At 45.4% G+C, this 22710-nt stretch overlaps 1 protein-coding gene across 1 annotated transcript; it reads left to right on the top strand.

Moving 5' to 3' along the window:
* The first annotated feature begins 777 nt into the window (after positions 1–777).
* On the top strand, positions 778–21905 carry LOC135912203 (dehydrogenase/reductase SDR family member 9-like). Its single transcript, XM_065444581.2, has 6 exons — positions 778–1093; positions 4218–4421; positions 6896–7078; positions 8686–8818; positions 19451–19633; positions 21649–21905. Exons 1-6 carry the CDS (start codon positions 874–876, stop codon positions 21842–21844), a joined length of 1119 nt encoding a protein of 372 aa, XP_065300653.2. The 5' UTR covers positions 778–873; the 3' UTR covers positions 21845–21905.
* Positions 21906–22710: the final 805 nt, after the last annotated feature.

Below are 22710 nucleotides of genomic sequence, written 5' to 3'. Positions count from 1 at the left end.
TCCGTGCCGGGGGAATGGACAGGCATTGCGTGTCCCGAAATTAAAATACGCTTTGTGAAATGCCAGTGACATAAGCACTATATCAGATTAGGAAGTTCGGAGATGAAAGAACGAGATCGAGGCAAGTAAATAAATAATCAAAAGTAAGTAAGAACTATATACCAAATAAATACAGCCCAAACTAAAATTGAATTAGTCGAAACAAACATATCAAAGTCGGAATTTGGCAAACAGATACCGTAGTACCCAAGAGGAAGTCTTGAGTGGCAGTTCCGAAGAGTCGAAGCACCGAAAGTATAGACTTCATAAAATAAATAACGTTCACAAGAAACGAAAAAAAGACAATCATTTTAAATGAATGGCGGTTTACGAAATTATCTCTATATTCTATTCCCGTTCTTATTCAATATAATTAAACATTTCGAAACTGATACCCATAACACATATCTAAGCTCATCATAATCATTATCATCGTAATCATCAATCATCAGGTGTTGCGTGAACTAACATCATCATCATCATCAAATACATTTATTGGTATCTAATTACATGGTCTTTTGTTGTAATCCATCGGTGTCTTCTTGGACGCTCTTGACTGGGTTTAGCATGGGGTGGGGCCCTTTGTTCAGGGCTCCAATGGCTTTAGACAAAAATAGCAATCGTGAAATAGCCCTATAGTCTGTGTTGTTGTTGCTGTCCTCCTCTCAACTTGTGACTCACACCCACTACGGGGTATGAGCCAACACTCGGTGCAGATTTCACGAATCTTGCGTGTCTGTGAAGGAAGAAGACGCCGGATGCGAGGAGGAGTTTCGCCTCCGTCCGCCTTAGAGCCACCCGTGGCGACTTTGGGGCGGACCACGCTGGCAAACCATGGATCAACCTGGCGGTGCCCGAGACCGCCTGCTAGGCATGGTCGTGCTCTCCAGCATCACTTTCCTCGTGCTGAGCATCACGCCTCCTCTGCGCTTCCTCGTCGGATTCGTCTCGAATGCCATCTTCGCGGGCATCGTGGGCTTCCAGCTGGCCGAGCTCATGGACCGCCGGTACCGCCAAGAGGTCCGGCTCAAGCATCCGACCGTCTTCGTCAGCGGTGAGATCCGAGCCGGAGTTCGGACCGGTTCCCCTTCCACCTCTAACGTCCGTGTTTTTTTTTTTTTAGCGCCGTGTAGTGTTGTGTGTCTGTGCTGAAAAAAGAATGCAAACGAACGTGAAGACGTCGATGTTATCACGTGTGGCGTGTTTACGGGGACGAAATGTTCTTATTCGCTGGTTCGCTGTTGTAGAGGTATTCCCATCTTTTCACCTCTGCTTCTTGTCCCTTAAACTTTGGTGCACAGTTGCGACCGAAAGTTTGGAGACCATCAGGTCGGCAAAAAAAATACAAATGTTTCTAGCACAGTTCCGCAACGTGTAATTTCTCCAGTCTTGGTTTGATCTATAGATAGTGAGCCCTTCAGGGAGCAAATGGTTCAAAACGACGCGGACAAGGACGAATCTGAATAAACTCAGAAGTAAACGCCCGTACTGTGTTATCTTTTTGTCCGCCTCTTCTTGTGCCTTTGACTTCCTGAAGTGTTCTTCAATACGTTGCATTGGTCGAACACAAGCACGTAGTCTGTACCACTTTATTTCAATCGGCATACCGAGCTACACAGGAAAAAAAAGTATTCTGAACAGCATTGGCCTTTGAACTTTTGCTCCAGAGTGTGCATAGCATTAGTCGAAAGCACTGCGACTGTTTGGCTTCGAGGAGTTGCCCAGCGACGAGGAGTTGCCCCAGTTGCTCAGCAACTATGCGAGTATGCCGAGATCACATGCCACGCGAACGAGCTCCGTATGTGGACGTATAACACTGCTCACAACTCGAACGTGTCCTGTTAATGGCGAATTAGGAGGGGACCTACTGTACCTCCTGTAGAAAGCATCTCCTGGCCAACGATTGTCCCTGCCCTCCCACTTTGCGGAACTCGCCCCACTGACGACAGGCTTCAGCTCGAAAGGCAGGACTATCATAGCGTGACAGTCGTTCGCACTTCAGAGACAGAAATGGAGCCTTTCCCAGCGTGCGCGGTCCACACCGTGCCCAGCCGGATGAGGACTTTCGCGACAAGGAAGCGTCAGAGAAAATCAAGAGCGGGCACGTGGATACGAAGGATAATGAGAGGTAGACTAAGACAAGGTGATTAGCTGGGTAATGCATACATGTTCCGTTTCATGTGCACTTGCATTCATGACCTGTTGCTGACGGAACACTAAAGAGAAAAATAATTTTAAGTGTAATTGTAAATTACCCTTGTAAAATACAAAAAATGAAAGCCCTCTTATCATGAGACGAGGCTGGATATCCCACGAAAGACGCAAAAAAAATGGCTGTGGCTTAGCTAAGGTTAAGCCCAGGATGCGAAGCATACTAGCCTTAATTTTAGTTGTTGAACCACTGTTTAGCCTGGTGAACTGCTGTTGCTTGGCTATATTTGGTTCGGCTAGACGAAGAAACAACTCATGCGTTACTCTGCTTCGCCTTCAAGAGTGGAACGCGACAGCGTTCCCGTCGACACGCCAGCGACTACGCGCCCCGCATTGGACGCGGTGAGCGTCGAGCAACGCAGCGTTCGGCGCGGCAACGAAATTTGCGCCTGAGCAAGCGACGCACGCCTGAGCCTGAGAAACAGCTCGTTTCTAAGGCAACACCGCATTCACTAGAGGCGCTTTTGTACCGCTTTGAAGCATCGTACTCGTGGCTCAGTGGTAGCGTCTCCGTCTCACACTCCGGAGACCCTGGTTCGATTCCCACCCAGCCCATCTTGCGAGAGTTGAGTGACGCCGCGAGCCACGGCGCGAGTTGGAGCCCCGTTTCTCCTCTGTCGTGACGTCATGGTGTCACGTGGTATGGCATGGGGTCAAAGGTCAGTGAAGGCGACACCGCCGCGCCCGAGGAGCTGGGTTGAGCTCTCGTAATATGCTTCGCATAAAAGGAAGACGCGTGGTGAGGCCTTCTTGGAACTCTGCACGTCAACTCCCCACGTAGTCAGGGATTGTGGCAACATCTCTACGGGCCTATAATCAAACGTTTATCGACAAGGATGACCTACATTGTTTTCCAGAAGAGTCAAAGATCGAACTTAGCAAGTTCTGTGAAGTTGTGCTGAGTCCACAACAGCCCAGTTTAAAACAAAAAAGATATTTTGAAAACCGTGACGTCACATTTACGTACTGACGTTGGTGTTTCGGCATCAACATAAAAAAATGAACTTTTACCTTCATTTTCTCTTCCACTAATCAACCCACTACAGCGATATTAACAAGAGGAAAGTTTTCAAAACGTTTACCAGCCTGAAGTGTTTCGCGTGCTTACCTTTAACATAAACAGTTAAATGCGGCCGACACGTGATTCGCCAAGCGTGCTTCCTGTGAAAGTTAGGCTATTGCTATACAACTCATTAGTTCTTTCTCTTTTGCAATATTGTTGTACCGTTTGGGGCACTACGGGTGTCACAAATTTATCCAAGCTTCACCTTCTTCAAAAGAGAGCTGTAAGATGCATTGCTGGTGTTCCTTATTGTTCCCCCACACATGACTTGTGTTTAATATATGAAATCCTGCCAATCTATAGTTTATACAATTATAGACTTTAATGACCCATAAACGCTCTTCACACAGTGATGAACATTATATTAGTTATCTGGCAAAACTTGAGAAAAACACGCATATCCTGCAGACTAGACATAAAGAAATTTGGTTAATGCCGACGCCTAGGGCATATTATGCCGAGTATTTTCTTTTTTATACTGTTCCAGTATTATTAAATAAATTAAACGAAGAATTGTTTGACCCCTTTCAGCATTCAAGTGATGTTATTAAGCGATTTTTTCTTGGCAAGATTACGTAATGTTGCACTCAGTTTAAACCTATACCTGTTATTATTTTTTTTTTTCGTTTCCCCATGACCACTTATTTGTTTTTCTAATACCTATGTTTGTGCTGCAATGCATAGCGCTGCTTTTTACAAAGTGTTTTCATATTTTGTTTCAGTGTTTATTTGGAAAATTTAAAATCTCTGCCTGTGTACTGTACTGCCAAGTTGATAAAGGGGGCAGGACCTCTGTCAAGCTTACGAGCTTTTAGTCCTGTCTCCTTCTCTGTCCAAGGGAAAAATAAAGACTGAATTGACTGAGTTGAATTGCTTCCGCGCTCTTTCGCCCCGTAACTGCCAGGCTGCGACAGCGGGCTGGGGCTGCACACCGCCCGGCGTCTCCACGAGCACGGCTTCGAGGTGTACGCCGGCTGTCTGGACCCCGCCTCGGATGGGGCGACTGTCCTCAAGGAGATGCGGGTCAACGTGGTGGCCCTGGACTACATGGAGGAGGACAGCATCGTGCAGGCATACAAGACGGTGGCCGCACAGCTCGGCGATAAAGGTACGTCGCAGCTGACCAAGTAAGATAGCAGAAGGCAAAAAGCTCATGACCTTCGAGATTACCTGCAAGCACATGCAGCCCGATCTCGGAGATAATGGGGATTTCTGAACCGCTGCTTAACGTGTGCTAAATAATTATCATCCATCGGAAACAGTCATGAACTGTCTATATCTACATGTATTCTACATCTATATCTATAACATATCTATTTCATTCTTGGATGGACTTACTTCAATACAGCTTTCTTTCCTGGATCATACAGCTATGGTTTCGAATGCCTGACAACATCCAATCGTTGCCCGTACAGTAATTTTGGAGTCGCCTCGAATGTTCTCCTTTATTATCACTTTAAACTACGATATTTTCTTACGTGTTCATTTTACATGAGACTGTTTTTTTTTATTTTTACCTTGAGTGCTTTGTATTCGTAAATGTTTATTTCATTTGTCATCGTTCATTTGTGCTGTCGGCCCATTCTTGTGTTGGAACTGCTAAAGAGATTTACTATGAAAAAATAAATACATCAATAAATAAACTGAAGGACCTCGCAGATCTCCATCACATGCCACCAGGTCTCCGACATAATGGGAAGGCGCAGCGACTTTCATAGCGTTCCCATCCATTTACGATGTTTGGACCGACCCATTGAATTTCCCGATACAAGAAGAATCTTTAAAATGATTGGTTGATATTTTGACTGACTTGTCGATTAACGGACGGAAGACGTTTGACTGGTCCATTAATTAAAACACTGATTACTTGAGTGATCGTTAAAGTGATTAAGTTGTTGGTCCATAGAGTTACTTACTCTTTAATGATCCTTTGATTGGTCGAATAATGGATTCACTGAACAAGCGATTAGGAGTGAAAAACAATGACGTGGAACCACGTTCCATGAACGGCTGTCAAATATTACGCTAACCATTGTCTTTCTCGCTCCAAACAACTCATTCGTTAATATATATCGCCTTCGAGGATGAAGGGTGAGACGCTGGCTGATAACAGCTAACGAGTAGTCATAATAAATTGCGCCACTTCGTAATTAGCAAGCTAAATCGTTGCATTTCATTATGCGAAAAATTGAGTATAGTTTTAGCGCGTTCGTCTTATTAAAACGTTGCATAACGTCCTATGAGATACCTAATAAAACTATTTGCAAGACATCACCTATTCCGTGTTTTTTTTCCGAACACTGAGGAAAGCCCTAAATATGTGAAAATAATAATAATAATGATAATAAATGACCTGTCTCCGCACATCGGCGTCTAGGCTGCAGCGCTCTCAATTTTGTTTCGAAATGAATACAGCTTCTATAAAGCATTCCCTTAATTAAAGGAATGATGTACTTGTAGGACCATATATGTTATCATGAGAATATTCAGGTAGTGTTTCTTGTTCCACTACATAAATCGAAGGGGACAAAGCCGGTGCACTTTTAGCGGTAGTATATTGACTATTAGACGAATTCGATGTATGTGTGTTGCCTCCAGCAGCGCGAGTAGCGGTGCAGAAAGCGGTTGCCTTCTTCCGTTCCCGCCGTCGGCGCAAACAGTGCTCTCCCGCAGCCGCCAGAGGCCGGTGGCGTTGGTAGTGGAGGAGTGGAAAGTTCGCAATAGGGGGTCAGAAAATGGGGTTGGGTGAGGTCATAGTGGTTTTGTTTCTTCTTTACTTCTTTAACTTGGGTAGGACATTAGGCAGTAAAATAGCAAGACCTTGGTCGAGCAACCCACCGCCCCGTTCCAAAGGGGACGCTCATAACATCCATCCATTCATCCATACATCGATGACGAGTGCTGTCACCAGCGCAACGGCGTTGCTCTCTCCAATGTACAAGATACTGTGTCCGAAAAAAAAAATTGGCTGAGGCTTAGCTTGGTTAAGCCTAGTCAGATGCGAAGCATATTGGTGGCTAAACTTGGTAAGTAACCTGTCGCCGAGCCGCATATTGAGCACGTTGCTTGGCCAGACGTTCTTCCCGCTCTTCATCAGTCTCTGTAGCACGCCGCAACCTTCGCTTCTCATTCTGACGAGCAGCTCTGTGTCCAGGAGGCATCTCACCTCGTGAGTGTCTAGCAGAGGCAAGCGCAGCTGCTTATATACCGCCGCGACGCCGCGAGCGACGGCGCGAGTTTGAGCCCCGTTTCTCCTCTGTCGTGACGTCACGGTGTCACGTGGTCAGCCTTGAAGGCGACGCCGCGAGCGACGGCGCGAGTTGGAGCCCCGTTTCTCCTCTGTCGTGACGTCACGGTGTCACGTGGTATTGAAGGCGACACCGCCGCGCCTGAAGAGCTGGGTTGAGCTCTAGTAATATGCTTCGCATAAAAAGCGCTAACGGTAGCCAAAGAAAGATGCTCGCTCTAAAGCTATCACTTTGCCAAATAATGGTCGCTGACTCGAACTTTCACACCCACCGACGCGCGTCTGTTGGACGTCTCGTCGCAGCGCGCGTAACAAAGGGGTCGCTTGGACCGCAGAGCTGTGGGGCATCGTGGCCAACGCGGGCGTGACCAACTACGGCGAGCTGGAGTGGATGTCGTTCGACGAGCTGCGCTGGCTTGTCGCCGTCAACGTCACCGGCACCATGCGCTTCGTCAAGGAGGGCATCGCGCTGCTCAGGAAGAGCAAAGGCCGCATCGTCATCATGTCCAGCGTGCACGGTAGGGGCTAATTGATTCCTGGGCAAACGCTTGGTCTCCTAAAGCTCAGGCGGGCGACAGAGCAATTGTACGTCAAACGTCGTTTATTGTGAATAGAAAACGCATAATTCCATCATCCTAACGAAACGTCTAACGTGCTTTTATGATCTACTAGCGGCGTTTCCTACCCACCTTGTAAAACGCGGTCCGGAAGCCCTACCAGTGAGGCAGACCTTCATTTTTCCTCTTGGGCTTCTTCTATGTTAGAAAGAAAAGCTGAACTAAAATAATATAAAACAAATAACTGTCTAGAACCTTGTTAGAATGCAGGGTGCTAAACAGCACTGGCATAAAATATAAGAGCGGGATGGAAGAGACCACAAATAGAATAGTGGTTGTCTCATCGGCTTCCTTTTCTCTCCTGATCTCCTTATTTGAGTATTTTAGCTTAGCGTTGCTGTTCAACAGTTTTATTTTGCCTGAAGCCGAGTGCGCATGCGCGGTAAAGTGAGGGGCGTAGAGCGGTACCGGAAAATGAAGCCGTGTAACAGTCACGCCATGCTAAACTACTGCATTGAATCGTTCTTTACCGCGACCCTGCATCACCTTGTACCTCTATTTCAGAGGCATTGAAAGTGTGTGTAGTGAGGTCTGGTAGGGAAGCAAATTTGGGAAGAAATCTTGCTTTACCGAGTTATGTCCGTGAACTCTTTGGGCTGTCTGTGACGTTGACGCATTTGCAAAGCCTTCGCACTTTAACGATCTTCCCTTTATTGCTCTTTGCATGAAAGTTGGGTGAGTAGGTACCAACCAATGATGAAATCAAGGTATCGTAATAAACTACAGCCTCTTTTAGTTTCCATTCTTCCTCGTCTTTGTTTATCGAGCCACTCTCATTTCACCACAGATCCGTGCCATCTCGCCACATGTTAACCATTACGCAGTATATTTCTAGCACATTGAATTCTCTTCAGGGTTATCTCGCCTCCTTGGCTTATCCAGCAGTGCTAACGCTACTCATCACCATAAGCGTTTGCAAGGCGTACATCTTGCTCAAGTGTGGTCTCTGCCATCCCAGAGCTCCAGCAAGTCTGCGAGCCTTTTCAGCTGTCCTTAGGACGTTCCAGCAGGTTTCGTTAGGATCTTTTCTTCATAATGGTGGCACCGAGTGCGGCTCTATACGAAGGTCGCCTTCGCGTTACGTGTCGCTCAAAAGACACGAAAAAGCATCAAGACACTTGTGCTGTCTATTCTTCTTCGTGCTCGTTGATCGCGCTGCCGTCGTTTCACCTAAAGCCCCTTAAACTTCGTAAAGTAGCAGCGCGCTTTGAAGAATGCGGCCTCGTCCTCGTGCTCTGGCCGAGGCCGACGCCGCGTCGCTATTGGCCTAATAGCATCACGTGGGCCCTCGCACCGCGCATCAGCGCCATTTTTGCTCGAGAAACGTCTACGGAGTGGCGAGGAGCACATGTTGGCGCCGTTGCTACGATCAAGCAGTGTAGGCGGCGCCACGGTCGAGGAGGGAGCGTGAAAGAGAGGAGAAATGAGGAGGAGTGAAGGCGGAGGAGGAGAATGTCGCTACTTTACGAAGGTTAAGGGGCTTTAGTTTCACCCTGTTGTCAATGCAGGCCGTATGTCCATACCCGGATCTGTGGGGACGTCCGCCGCGGCCGCGGCGCTGTGCTCGCTCGCCGACGGCCTGCGGCGTGAGCTGTACAAGTGGCAAGTGAACGTGTCCACAGTGGAGCCCATGCTGTACAAGTGAGACGCTTTATCTCTGGCTCGCGCTTCTCAAATAACGCTGTGCAAAGAGCAATCACCGATATTAGGCATAGAAGTTATAGAGCGGTGACGAAAGCGACGTGATATGTTGCCTCACTTCGAAGTTTTAATGCAAGGCATCCTTATATTTGGCCCGAAATTCGAAGTACCAAGCCTGGGACAGATGCCAGGATCAATTGGACCTAGGAAGAAAACCATAGATCCTCTCCCCGTAACCCTAAGCTCTATTGGTAATTCGGTTGCTTACACAATAGCTTTTGATTTTTCTGGGGTGAGAGGAAAGTTCGGGCATTGAATGTCTATGGACCCGCCGTACGGTCAGACCGCAATGACTTCTTTGCGAGACTCTCCCCTTTTTTGTTAGACAACCACCCATTCTTTATCGTTGGCGATTTTAACTGTGTGCTCGACCCCATGCGCGACTCACGAGGGCGGCGACAATGCTTCCAATACGCACGCAACTGAATTATCTCGTATAGTGAAAGAATACAATTTATCGGATGCCTGGGTCCATATGCATGGCGGAAGTTTTGGTGCCACATGGCAGCAAAGGCAATCGCAATATCGTCTACATCGAATGTATTTCCCCCCTGAATTAACAATGCAAATTGTCCAGTGCAGCATCCTCGATCTCCCCGCGGACGCCATGTACATTTAAGATCATCGCCCTTTCGCTGTCATATTGAACCTCGAAGGAAGGCCAGGTGAACGCACTGACATGTGGAGACTAGACATTGCTTCTTTGCGTGACCAGGTGACTGTAACCGAACTAAAAGCGTCAGTAGCTACAACAGTTTGCGATTATGAATGCAATATCGAAGCATGGGATATTTTAAAGGAAAGGTGGAGGTCAGTATGCATAGCATCTAGCAGGAAAAGAAAAAGAAAAGAGACCGAACAGCTTTGTGAGTGCCTGAGAAGGATAAGAATAGTAGGAGACGGTAACTCCCAAACACAGTTAATGCGCGAATACCTAGATCATCAGCGTGAACGCTACCATATACTTATGAGCTGGTAATCTCGCACCTCTGCAAAGGCGTGGATGATCAACAGGCCAATTTCCGACCCTGAGGTACTGCGGCTGGCTCGTGCGTCCAGCAGGAGGCAAAATGGCAGCTCTTTCATTGAAAGGGTTATAATAGAAGATGGCACAGAGAGCGGTGCGAGGCGAGATATCGAAAGAATTTTTTGGAACTGATTCTCAGACGCATTTTCATCGGAAAAGATTTGTAATGCAGAGCTATTGAGTGAAGAAATTTCAGACTTTTGCGCTAACCTACCTCAAGTAGAAGATACAGAAGGCCAGAATTTATTGTTTCCAACAAATCTGCAAGAAGTTTTTGATGTTATACGATCTATGAAGAGCGGATCAACACCCGGTCCAGATGGCTTACCAGTCGAATTTTACCGATCTTGCTGGGAGGAAGTAGGTACTGCCTTAGTGTCGCTCCTTAACGGCATTCTTGCACGGAAAGGTATTCCTAAATCGTTTAATCGGGGCCGCGTAATGCTCTTGCCAAATCCAGACTCCAACCTTGCAGAAACCTCATCCTGGAGGCCTATAAAGCTGCTTAACACAGACTATAAAATATTGACAACCCTTCTCGTAAATCGCATGAAGATATTATTGCCGAAAATAGTCAGTGTACATCAAACATGTTCCGTGCCGGGTCGGAGTATTTTTTCGTCTCTCAACTTAACACGTGATATTATACAATGCACAACAGCTCGTGAAGCTTCAGGAGTATTAGTAAGCTTGGACCAAGCCAAAGCGTTCGACCGCTTAGAACACCAGTACTTATTTGAGGTTTTACGATGCTATAACTTCCCTGAAGACTTTGTAGACATCCTGCGGATGTTGTATTCGCGAACAATAGCTGAGCTACTGCTTAACAGCATTTTAACACCTAGATTTGATGTGACAAGGGGAGTGCGGCAGGGTTGTCCTTTGTCACCCATATTGTTTGTGCTTGCGATTGACCCGTTGTTAAGGCGGTTTAGCGAGAGCCCACTCATAAGAGGTCTTCTTATGCCGGGATCCGGGTGCATAAATGTATCGGCGTATGCGGATGACATCACTTTGTTTCTACGGGATAGGGACAGTCTTGTAGAGGCATTTCGTATTTATAATCAATATGCTTCAGTGCCAGGGGGCAAAATAAATATGAGGAAATCTGAAGCATTAAATTTAGGTCGCAGCGAAATAACGCTACCAGGGGACAATAAACAGACCGAGCATATACAAATACTAGGTATCAAATGTTGTACAAGTGGTCTTTCACCTCACACGTGGAGAGACATTTTCAGCTCCATTAAAGAACAGTCAGAAGCAGTGACTGCGTCCCCACTGCCGCTGGCAGAAAGGGCTTTCTTCATTAAGAACGTCTTGTGCAGTAAACTGTGGTTTGCTGCAAGGGTAGCTCTCCCGCCGTCACCAACAGTACGAGTAGTAAACTCACTTATTTTCTCATGGTTCTGGCTAAACAAGTCGCAATACGTAGCGCAGCAATTTTTGCGTCTGCCTAAATCCAGCGGAGGAGCTTGCGATGGAGCTTGCCGTGCTCCATCCTCCGCTGTTCCACAACAACAACACAACACAACACAACAGCCTTCGTGTTCGGTAGGCTGTTGTGCACTAAGAGTAAATGTGATCTACTTCATGATGATGAGTAACCTGGTAGGCTACTGCTCCTTTATTGGCTGGGCCATTACCGTCGAACGCTTATGCCGCAGAGCACAGGCAACTTGCTTCCGACGGCGGTAGCGCCAGCACCGCAGTATGCGGCGGCTGCGCGCTTGCAAAGCCAGCTTGTACAACTAAGAATTACAAAGTGGCGTATGACACCAGTTTCCAGACTTTGTGAAATGTTGTGTGAGACAGCTGTACCTCCACGGACAGCTACTACACAAACATGGACAGCCGTGCTTTCACCTGATTTGCCCTCTCAAGTGAAGGATTTTCATTGGCAACATCAGTGGGGCATTCTACCTACAAGAGACAGGCTTGAACGCTGGCATATGGTAGCGAACGATAAATGCATATATTGCGCACAAACAGAGACCAACGCGCATGTAGTAAAGGACTGCGTTGTAGCACGCACCTTCTGGAAGCTAGATGCAAGAATGTTCGGAATATCCATCGTACGGCCACCACAGCGCCGAGATCGGTTCGCGAGTCTCGTCTACTACAGCGCTAGCTACGTTTTATGGTGCTTCCGCAACATCGCAGAACGATCTCGGCAGTCAAATAGAGCAATGTACCCCAGAATGCGGAAACTACGGGCGATAGTATGGGGTCATCTTGAAGAACAGTTGTTCAAACTCGCTGAAACCGAGTTTCTTCACCGCTGGTCTACGCGGTACGTAACCGTCTCCCGAGGCAAAGTCTTTCTACAGCCAGAATAATGCTCAATTCTGTTACCTGAGTTCAGACTGTATCTATATGTGCTCCGGGTACCTTTCATAAATTCGAGGCTAACAATAATGCTTTTGCGTTGATGTGGTAATGAGTTTTGTTTTTATTGTGCGTGGCAAAGCCAGTGTCAAGAAGACACCATTTATTATTTCATTTGTTAATCTGTTTTGTTTACATCAAGTATGATGTATTACATGTGATGTACCTTACATTGTACTTTTCGTTCATACCACAGCTGTAAGCGTGCCTACGGGTGAATAAATTTCCTTGTCATCACTTCAAAATTGTGTAACGTGTTCTATCGAATCATCATTGTACATAACCATTGTGTACACTGTATATATTGAAAATCATTTTGTACATGTGGCATTTAGTTTATGTGTAACTGTACCTTTCCGTGGGTATATGTGTTTATATGTTGGTACGTGAGGACTCGGACATTACTTACGTTGAAAACGTGCTGTGTTTCGTTTCTTACATGTTATCGTCCCGGTGGAATTGTGCCGTGATTATGACTCAGTGTTCGTATCGTCTCTTGTCAAAATAAACTTTTTCTAAATATTCCCGTATTCAGACATGCATCTTAACTTGAAGGCCATGCTTGACTTGATTTAAATGACGCCTGTCGTGAACGCACCGAAGGAAACGCAATGAGCGTCTTCGACGCGTTCGCACCAGGCGTCACTTATATGAAGTGAAGCATGAGCTTCAAATCAAGATGCATTTCTGAATACGGAGGTTATTTCTTTCGTCCTCCTATGCGCAATGTTACGAAAAGGCATCGCCGGTTTATGAAAGCTTTATCGGCGCACCCTTCAGGACTTCGATTTCTTGCAGAATGGCTCTCACTCAAGATAGCACTGATACACCTAATCGTCTTATGTTATTCTCTACTCTCCCTACAGTGGTGGACCGGTTCTGTTCTATACCAAATAGGGCAGTTACACAGCTAGTACCTAAATTTGCTCACTGAAACAAACACACGCATTCCAGTACGTAACTTCTACAAACTCTACTTTGTTAAGGTTCAGCTTCCTGCGCATTGTTTCTGGGGGTAGTGAAGTGAAGTGAAGTGAAGTGAAGTTTATTTCCAACACCGAGTCGGAGGTTCTTGGGCGAAAAGATGTCGCAGACATCTTGAGAGTGCCCAAGGACCCATTAAACAGCAGCAGACAGAATGCAAAAATAATCATCTGAAACGCTGTACAAAAACATAGGCATGAAATATAATACACGCAACTCAACACTTTTAGTGCACAACATAATTGCATATAATGCAGATGTCACAAAATCCTTATAAGCACTTGTGCAAAGGCAAAAAATAATTTTATACATCAAAATGAAATATATACCAAATAGCAAAATGAAGATGTTGTTCGAATGATTCTTACATGTTTAAAAGCATATTTCGCACATGTTTCTTGAATTTATATTCTGGTAGTTCGAATTTGGTACAAGTTAAGAATTTGTTCAGTATTGCTGGTAACTGGTATTGAAGAAGACATTCTCCGTAGCTTGTACGGGAAAAAGGAACTGGTAAGGGTTGATTACGGAGAGAGTATCGGGGGGAGCTATCAACTGAATGCTCATAAAGCTTATTCTTTTTTGTATAAAGTAGTAGTTTATATGTATAAAGATCACTTGCTCTAGTAATATCGTGCTTTATGAATAGCTGATGAGTACGCAGTTCGCGAGGGTGCCCATAAAAATTTTCAAATATTCTGAGAACCTTCTTCTGCAACACTTCGAGTCTGTTTAGGTACTGAACAGTCGTTTTTGCCCATACTAGCGCGCAGTAAGACAAGCGAGAGTAGAAATGGCCGTAATAGACAGCTTTCTTTAGCCATAATGGAACTAGGTTTGATAACCTGTACAGACAGCCTACAGTTTTGCCCAATTCAGAAGCAAGCCTGGACACATGGGTATTCCACGACATGTTTTCCTCGAACCAAACACCAAGAAATTTTTGCTTGCGAACGCACTCTAATGTTGTGCCTTGAAATGAAAATTTCAGATTAATACATGGTTTGTTCGTAGGCCTAAAAATAACGTATTTTGTTTTACGTGCGTTTAATGCAAGTTTGTTTTCATTTAGCCACACTTCCAAATGCCTTAAATAATTTGTTACAGTAACTTGAAGACTTTTCATTGAATCAGCACTAAAAAAGACATTCGTATCATCAGCATACATAACTAGTTTTTCTGTGTAAGGGATATTACATATATCATTAATATAAACTATGAATAGTAAGGGTCCTAAGATCGAACCTTGTGGGACGCCTTGCTTAAGTTCAATTTCTGCTGACGTTAAGCTTCCGACTTTAACATATTGTTTTCTGGCAAGTAAGTAGTTTTTAATAAGTTGAAGAGCAACACCGCGTATTCCGTAGTCGAATAATTTTTGTTCTAGGATATCATGTTTTATACTATCAAAAGCCTTTTTCAGATCAAGAAACAATCCAACTGTATACAGCCTGTTTTCAAAATTGTTTAGTATCTCTTCTTTTACGTTTAATAGGGCTAATTCAGTGGACTTGCCTTTCTGGAATCCGTACTGAGCATTGTTTATTATGTTATACTTACTAAGAAAGTTCCTTAGTCTGCAATTTATGGCAGATTCAAACACCTTCGATAGAACGGGCAAAACAGAGATTGGCCTGTAATTCGAAATGTCATTTAGAGCACCGCCTTTATGCACAGGGCATACACGCGCAAGCTTAAGATCGGAAGGGAAAACTCCAGAAACGAACATACAATTAATGATATGAGCCAGGGGCTCCGAGATGAGATCGGCAACATACTTCAAGGGCGCCGCACTTAATTCATCAGAACCTGTTGCGACATTGCTACGAAGTATATTTATCGAGCTTAATACCTCGAACGGTGTCACTGGGGCTAAACTAATCGTGTTAGGCTGTCTTACTCTGCGGCAGATTCTTTCCCGCGTACTCTGTTCAGAAGGCGGCAAATAATCGCCGGAGTGGGCAAAATATTCATTCAAGGCCATAATAGCCGCATCCTCGCTCATGTCTTGGGATAAGGCTTTGACGTTGAAGCGCGTTTTGTTTTCCATAAATTGTCCCAGATTATTAACTGCATTCCATAGTTTGCGAGGATCATTATAAATCTTGGCGAATAGGCATTCATAGTATATCTTCTTAGCTTTCCTTATGTCGGCATTTAGTTTATTGCGACACGTTTTGAATTCTTTTAGAGCGGCTAGGTCACGTGTTTGAACAAACTTATGATACATTTTGTTTTTTATTTTGATTCTTTTGTGAAGGCTCGTGTTGATCCATGGCTTTCGGATTTTCTTTTTGTTTAATGTGTGCGATACGATGGGAAAATTGCTATCGTAACATGCTTTGAGATAGCGAAAGAAAACGCTATATGCGCGATCAGAATCCTGTTCTGTGTATACGAAAGACCAGTTCGTAAGCGCTAGTTCCGAGCGAAATTTCTCAAGTGTGAGTTGATTTATGACTCGATACGTTGTTTTATCGGTGTAGTTAGGTTTGTTAGGTGCAGTAGAGAAAAGAGCGAAGACTGGTAAGTGGTCACTGAGATCGAGTGAAAATAGGCCTGAAGCAATCTTATTTGTTGGCGCGTTTGTTATGCAAACGTCCAGCAGTGTGGCACTATGATGAGTGATTCGGCTGGGCAGTCTAATGGTGTTCGAGCAATGATATGTGCTCAGAATAGTTTCAACCTGCACGGTGGCTGCGTCATCGCTTATCATGTTGACATTTATGTCACCCATCAGAAAAAAAGGCACGTGCAATAAGTTTAACTTACATATAAGGCTTTCAAAGGTATCAAGAAATTCAGACTTTCTGCTCGTGGGTGGCCGATACACTGCAGTAACTGCAATATTTGGTAATCGTATTGTAATACATTCGAGGTTAGTGGTCACGAACGTTAGCTCATCAATGACATCATGCGTAAGACAATCTTTCACATACAAGGCTAATCCTCCCCCACGATTTGTAGTCCTAGTAACACCATTGTATGTGTAATAGTCTAGTTGTGAAGGAGTGTCATTCGGAGTCAGCCATGTTTCGGAAAGCAGTATAACATCAAATTTTATAGCTAAGGAATCAAGGAACGTGCTGAGATCAGAAATTTTGTTTTTAATACTGCGCACATTTAGATGAAAAGCACTGAAATGCTTTCCAATATGTTCGGCCGCTTTGTTAAAACTGTCCGCATCATAGTAATGACAACTGTCAAATAGAGCCATTTCGTAGCAGATTGAGTCATTTAAAGGTACCAGTTGGGTACTTAGTGACACATTTTGTCCAAATCACTGCGTTCAGCGATTCGCAGCACCTCCGATGATTCTGTTTTCCTGGCAAGAACTTTGCCATTATTGGTCCATACGTACTTCCATCCAACATCACGCTTCTTAGCTATAGCAGCACCCAGAAGTTGTTTCCCAAGCTGAGTTAGGTTTTCATTAACAAATATAGGATCGGTGGACTGGAAGCCAATTTGGTTAGCAGAAAGACGCGCTCTCTTGGCTTTAGTGAAAATAGCATTTCGCTTTTCTCGGCGAACAAAGCGTACTATGATATTCTTCACCTCGGGGTGCTTAGTTCCTATTCTGTGGCAAATATCAATATCTGTGGAAGTTATGGGTTCCCCAACTGCAGCGCAAATTTTCTGGACTACTTCAGAAGGATCACCTTGATTAGGCACACCCTTTATTTCAAGGTTGTTTGCTCTGGTATACGCCTCCAAGTCTTCAACTTTCATGCGTAATGTCTTTGTTTCCATCGCGAGAATATCGTTAGCTTTCCGTGCTTCTGCGAGTTCTTTTCGCAACGACTTTATCTCTTCCGTGAGCGGCTTAATGTCATCACAGACTGAACTGCAATAGTCCACACTTTTCTTAAATTCCCGAAGTTCCTTCCGTATTTCTCGCTGAAAGACTTCTAGCTCCTTAGTCATCTTTCAACAAAACAGCAATAACGAGACAAAAAAAGGGTCGATGGTGTTTGGCAGCAGTGCTAGCAACAGTATAATTAAAATGAAGGAATGAATCCTCACCTGCGTACAGAGAATGCTCGTTACTGATGTGAATCCTGCGAGCACTGCTGCCAAACTGTGGTCAGAGCAGAAAGATCCCGGCTTATATACTGTCCGTGGCCTAGAATGCCGTCCTCTGCGCAGGCGCTCCCGTTCCTCAGCACCAAGCCACGTGTCGATTTGGCAGAACTTCGCCGCGGGTTGACACGATCCGTATCGCTTGGGCTGTCCGTTCAGTGCTCCAGTCGATGGTACCCGTTGCAGCGCGCGGCGATAAAGATCCCGGCAATGCGATGAGCTGCGTACAGAGAATGCTCGTTACTGATGTGAATCCTGCGAGCACTGCTGCCAAACTGTGGTCAGAGCAGAAAGATCCCGGCTTATATACTGTCCGTGGCCTAGAATGCCGTCCTCTGCGCAGGCGCTCCCGTTCCTCAGCACCAAGCCACGTGTCGATTTGGCAGAACTTCGCCGCGGGTTGACACGATCCGTATCGCTTGGGCTGTCCGTTCAGTGCTCCAGTCGATGGTACCCGTTGCAGCGCGCGGCGATAAAGATCCCGGCAATGCGATGAGCTGCGTACAGAGAATGCTCGTTACTGATGTGAATCCTGCGAGCACTGCTGCCAAACCGTGTGCCTGCTAGGTTGTTTCCTCAAAAAGTGAAGTGGGCGGATCCGGAAGGTGAAAAGCGAGCCAGCAGGTGGTGTGGGAAAGCATGGCGGCCATGATTTGCTTCATGCTCCGCAATCACTTCCGGCGCATGCAAGTCTACAAAAAGGATAGCCTTCGAAATCAGTTTCTGTTTACTTAGAGGCAAGCGTCGCTGGGACGTGGTTTTCGACACCACCCATTCAAGAGACATTGTAGCTCACGTAATTCACGGCCGCAAGGAGTCACGTAGTCACGTGGTGGTAATGCCCGCGCCTTGCCTGAAGGGTGAGCTTTATGAACAGCTTAAATTAGGATGAGATGAACAGTTTTATAGAAGTAAAATAACCTCTTCACGAAAATTTCGCTTCACATACAGGTTCCAACATATGTGTTGCATCAGATATTTTTTTTAGCCCCAAGCGCTTCAACTATTGATCTCTGAATAGAGCCTAGCGTTCGTGCTCTGCCAGTGCGTGCCACTTATGTTAGATCTCACTCAAGTGTGTATCACTCGTGGAAGACGTTCTTTGGCAATGAAGGTAAACATTGACAAATTATATCCGGGTCCGCGATAAACAGTTGGAACTTCGCGCTTCCCTGTGTATTTCCGGTTCTCTTGCTTCGAGCGCTGCACTTTGCGCCAAGAGCGACATACACAGTAAACCTGAACACCAAATTGCCCAAGAACACGTTCTTTTGGAATGAAGGGAAATCAACGGATGCGAAGTGAGCACAAGTGAGACCGCTCCTGAAAAACGTCCCACATTCTCATGCGCGTTAGTTACGAGTTCGCTGGGGAAAAGAAGACATCGGCGCCTTGCTTAAAACAGCGAAATAGCCCAAAATAGGTCACTCAGTCTTAAGTTTGGCTTGTTATTCTACTCTTCTCTTCCGTGTTTGGGCCAATGCGAAACCGTCACAAGTGGATGGTGCGCTTATTCAATGTCTGCTCCATAAACCAAAAGTGCTGTTAAATGCTACCGGTATGTTTGCCGCCGGAATGCAGGTGCGAAAGCTCCGGCCATGTAGCTTTTCCTTCGCTACCATGGGAAGCTAAAATAAAAATAAATTATGGGGTTTTACGTGCCAACACCACTTTCTGATTATGAGGCACGCCGTAGTGGAGGACTCCGGAAATTTCTACCACCTGGGGTTCTTTAACGTGCACCTAAATCTAAGTACAAGGGTATTTTCGCATTTCGCCCCCATCGAAATGCGGCCGCCGTGGCCGGGATTCGATCCCGCAACCTCGTGCTCAGCAGCCCGACACCATAGCCACTGAGCAACCACGGCGAGTATGGGAAGCTGTTCGCGAATATACTATATTTATTTCATGCCCTTGAATCGTGCTTTTCTAAGACTAACAGCGGGTGAACAATCAATATCTCAGTATGGAGGCGATGTTCAGACAGGAGCACTTTTCTTACGTTGGCTCCATTATGAGGCACCTCTTTTTCGACTGCTCTCTGGAGGTTTACGTCATCCAGTGAACCTTTCTGTTATATTGTTCTACAGGACCAGGATCACGGACCCTGAAAATGTGAAGATTGGCATCAACGAGGTCATCAACAGAATGAACCCCACCATGAAGGAAGCGTACGGCCAAATGTACCTGGACACGTTCAAGAACATGATTCCCAAGCGCATGCAGAAGTACATGCACGTCAACCTCAACGACGTGTCCAAGGCAGTCCATTGGTGAGACTCCAATGAATGTTTTCTTATTTTTTTTATGTAGGTGTAGGAACGTGTGACGTAGGCTACGTCAGAGCTGGCTATCCCCAATTTTTTACTCAAGCAACGATAAAACAGGAAAAGAAGAAACTATCAATAAAACAGGCTTCACACACAAGCAGAAGCTCAAAATGAACGTCTTTACGGGCACCATCACGGAAAGCACAGTTAAGTACCGGAAAAACGGTCACCCATTACACAGGAGCGAAAGAATCTATGCAAAACTCCTCGTAGGTTCATAAGGAAAATAGCCACGAGACCGGCTCGTTAAACAAGAAACGCAATGTCGAAAAGACTAAACAATGATGTCACTTATAGGTAGTGCATAAGATCGGCCTCCAATGAAAAATCGCGAAGTGTACTCACGGCACTCTGCTGCTTATCAGGGCACGCCCAAGTATGCACTTTGCTCACTAAAAGAGGCCGCCTGTCCAGTATGTTCAAGTGGTCACACAAGTGAATCCCGACGAAAAGTACAGTTGTCGTTTTGAAACATGGCTCAGGCCTGCAAGGGGGACTGGTCCCACTGGAAGTAATAGAAAGGGGGCGGGCGTAAACAGCCAAAAAGGAGGCATTGCAACTTATTATATAGCATAAAAAGATGGTAGCTTAAATATGTTTTCCGCATGTTTCAACGGCCTTCGACATCCCTTAACGCGAGCTGTAGTTGGACGTATAGAACGGATAGGTCGCGTCACGTTTTGGTACTGGCATGGCAATACATAACGCAAGAATAAAAAAGGACGTCAGAACCAAATCCGCCGTGAACAGCGGCAACATGACAATGGCAGATCTTACCTCAGACCCATGAGTAGCTGCTTCGTATGACTGTTATCATCACGTGATACAATCTGTCCTATGTAGCTATCGTCATGATGCTACAAATCAAAGGGTCACTGCGTAAGCAGCACGAATAAACGTCCCACACGGATTTCCACTTCGTAGTAAGACGCCATTAAAGTTCGATTAATCCAGTTTAATATACCGGCCCCTCCTCAGAACCACTAAAAACTGGAAATGAAGCGGTAGTTTGAATAATGTTGCACTATGAATAAATCGATATTTAGTATCATGTGATTTTCTTTGAAATGAAGGTTTAGTCTAGCGTAATGGTTGTTCAACAGGTGTATTTCAGCGAACACAATAGAAAACAGGAACTAAAAACTGCGAGTAAGGCATAGAGATGTTAAAAGTAGCTTTAACTTGGCTCTTTTGTTCTTATTCGTTTTCTTCTTTTTCTTATTCTTATTCGTCCACAGGCATTACTTCTGCTCAGAAATATGTACCATCTCGCACAACAAGCACCTTAACTCTCGTATTCCGGAATACACCTTCACTTGAAGACCGTGCTTGACTTTGTCAAACTGACGCCTATCGTGAACACACCGAGGGAAACGTAACGAGCACCTCGGCCACGTTCACTCGAGCCGTCATTTAGGCCAAGTCACGCACAATTAAGATGCATTTCTTATTATGGGGAGGCAATGGTCGGGAGAGCAAGCATACCACGAACAACACGCAGTACACTCGTGCAACCAATAATAGCTCGAACAGACGTATTCCGCTTTTCTTTCTTTCCTGACGCTATTAAAATGTGGAATTAATTACCGAATGATGTGGTACGAAAAAATGCTATGAGTGATGTTGAGGTTGGCCTTGATAAGTATTTCGCTCACACTGTATAGCTTATATTTGTTCCTTGCATGTAGCTGTGTGTGTTTTTTTTCTACAAATGTTCTATGTATTGCAAATGTTCTCCTACAAATGATCTTCAATGTTTGTTCTATGCACAATTCAATTACTGACCCTCCCTGTAACGACCCTCAAGTGAGGGTTAACAGTATGACTAAATAATAATAATAAAATAATAATAATAATATTTGAAGAATCCGTGGCGAGATGGCAACGGTCACCTCTCGCCCCAAAATGAGCAACCTCCCAATGAATATGTATCCATCGAACCACGTAACTTCTTCCAGCGCCCTGACAGATCCGATCCCCAAGGCACGGTACCGGTGTGGCAGCACGGACCTAGCGTTGTGCAGCCTCTTCGAGCTGCTGCCCATCGAGATGCTCGACAGCGTGCTCATCAATGCGTTCCAGCCGAGGTCCAAGGCGCGGGGACAGTTGATGGTGCCCCCTAAAGCAACCGTGGACTTGTCCAAGACAGAGTGAACGCACCACGGACGCGCCACCGCGTGTTCGAAGTGGCGAGAATAAATTGTCCGCTCTTGGCGTTCGAGGTCGTGGGACTTTAGATCGGGACGTGGGACGGTTCCAAATAAAAAAGAGGCCACAAACGCGACCGGTGGGCCCCCTTCGGGACTCGCATGTGAACAAAAGCGAAGGGGTTGTTTTTTAGAAAATCATTGTCCACCCTCACTCTGAAGTTTTTACCCTGAAATCGGTGATCAAATTGAGACACGGTAAAGACAATGAAATGCCTCAACCTGCGGCCACCCGAGTAGCGCAGGCTTCGACGAGGTAGATGTAGAAGTAGAGCCCTAGATGTTAGTAGCACATACCCACTCTGGGGGATTGGCCAAGAACCGCGTAGTTCAACATAACAAGAATAAAGAGTGATGAAGTAAAGAAAATTTGTGAATAGGTATGGGGGCAATAATAGCTAGATTCTAGGGCATGATTTTAATAGAATGAAGAAATAAATAAAAAACAAGTACAAAACTCGGACTACAGAGTCGTCGATCTCAATTCTGAAAATTCAGCGAGAACCTCTCATGTAATCATCATCATAATAATCATCAAACCCTTATAATTTAAACGCAAGTTGTTTCATCCCCATCTGACTGCTCAATAACCGCCGTACTTACTTTTCTGCTACCCGCCGTGGTTGCTCAGTGGCTATGGTGTTAAGCTGCTGAGCACGAGGTCGCGGGATAGAATCCCGGCCACGGCGGCCGCATTTCGATGGGGGCGAAATGCGAAAACACCCGTGTACTTAGATTTAGGTGCACGTTAAAGAACCCCAGGTGGTCAAAATTTTCGGAGTCCCCCACTACGGCATGCCTCATAATCAAAAA

Source organism: Dermacentor albipictus, chromosome 10 (genome assembly GCF_038994185.2).
Source record: "Dermacentor albipictus isolate Rhodes 1998 colony chromosome 10, USDA_Dalb.pri_finalv2, whole genome shotgun sequence".
Taxonomy (NCBI): Eukaryota; Metazoa; Arthropoda; class Arachnida; order Ixodida; family Ixodidae; genus Dermacentor; species Dermacentor albipictus.
Note: the sequence above shows the minus strand (reverse complement) of the source record. Positions and strands in the feature narration are given on the sequence as shown.

What these genes read in the sequence shown, in the direction of transcription:
- LOC135912203 (XM_065444581.2), top strand. Translation starts at nt 874, where the DNA reads ATGGATCAACCTGGCGGTGCCCGAGACCGCCTGCTAGGCATGGTCGTG. An exon ending in TCCGACCGTCTTCGTCAGCG is followed by an intron (nt 1,094 to 4,217) that starts GTGAGATCCGAG and finishes CGTAACTGCCAG; the next exon opens with GCTGCGACAGCGGGCTGGGG. An exon ending in CATCATGTCCAGCGTGCACG is followed by an intron (nt 7,079 to 8,685) that starts GTAGGGGCTAAT and finishes TTGTCAATGCAG; the next exon opens with GCCGTATGTCCATACCCGGA.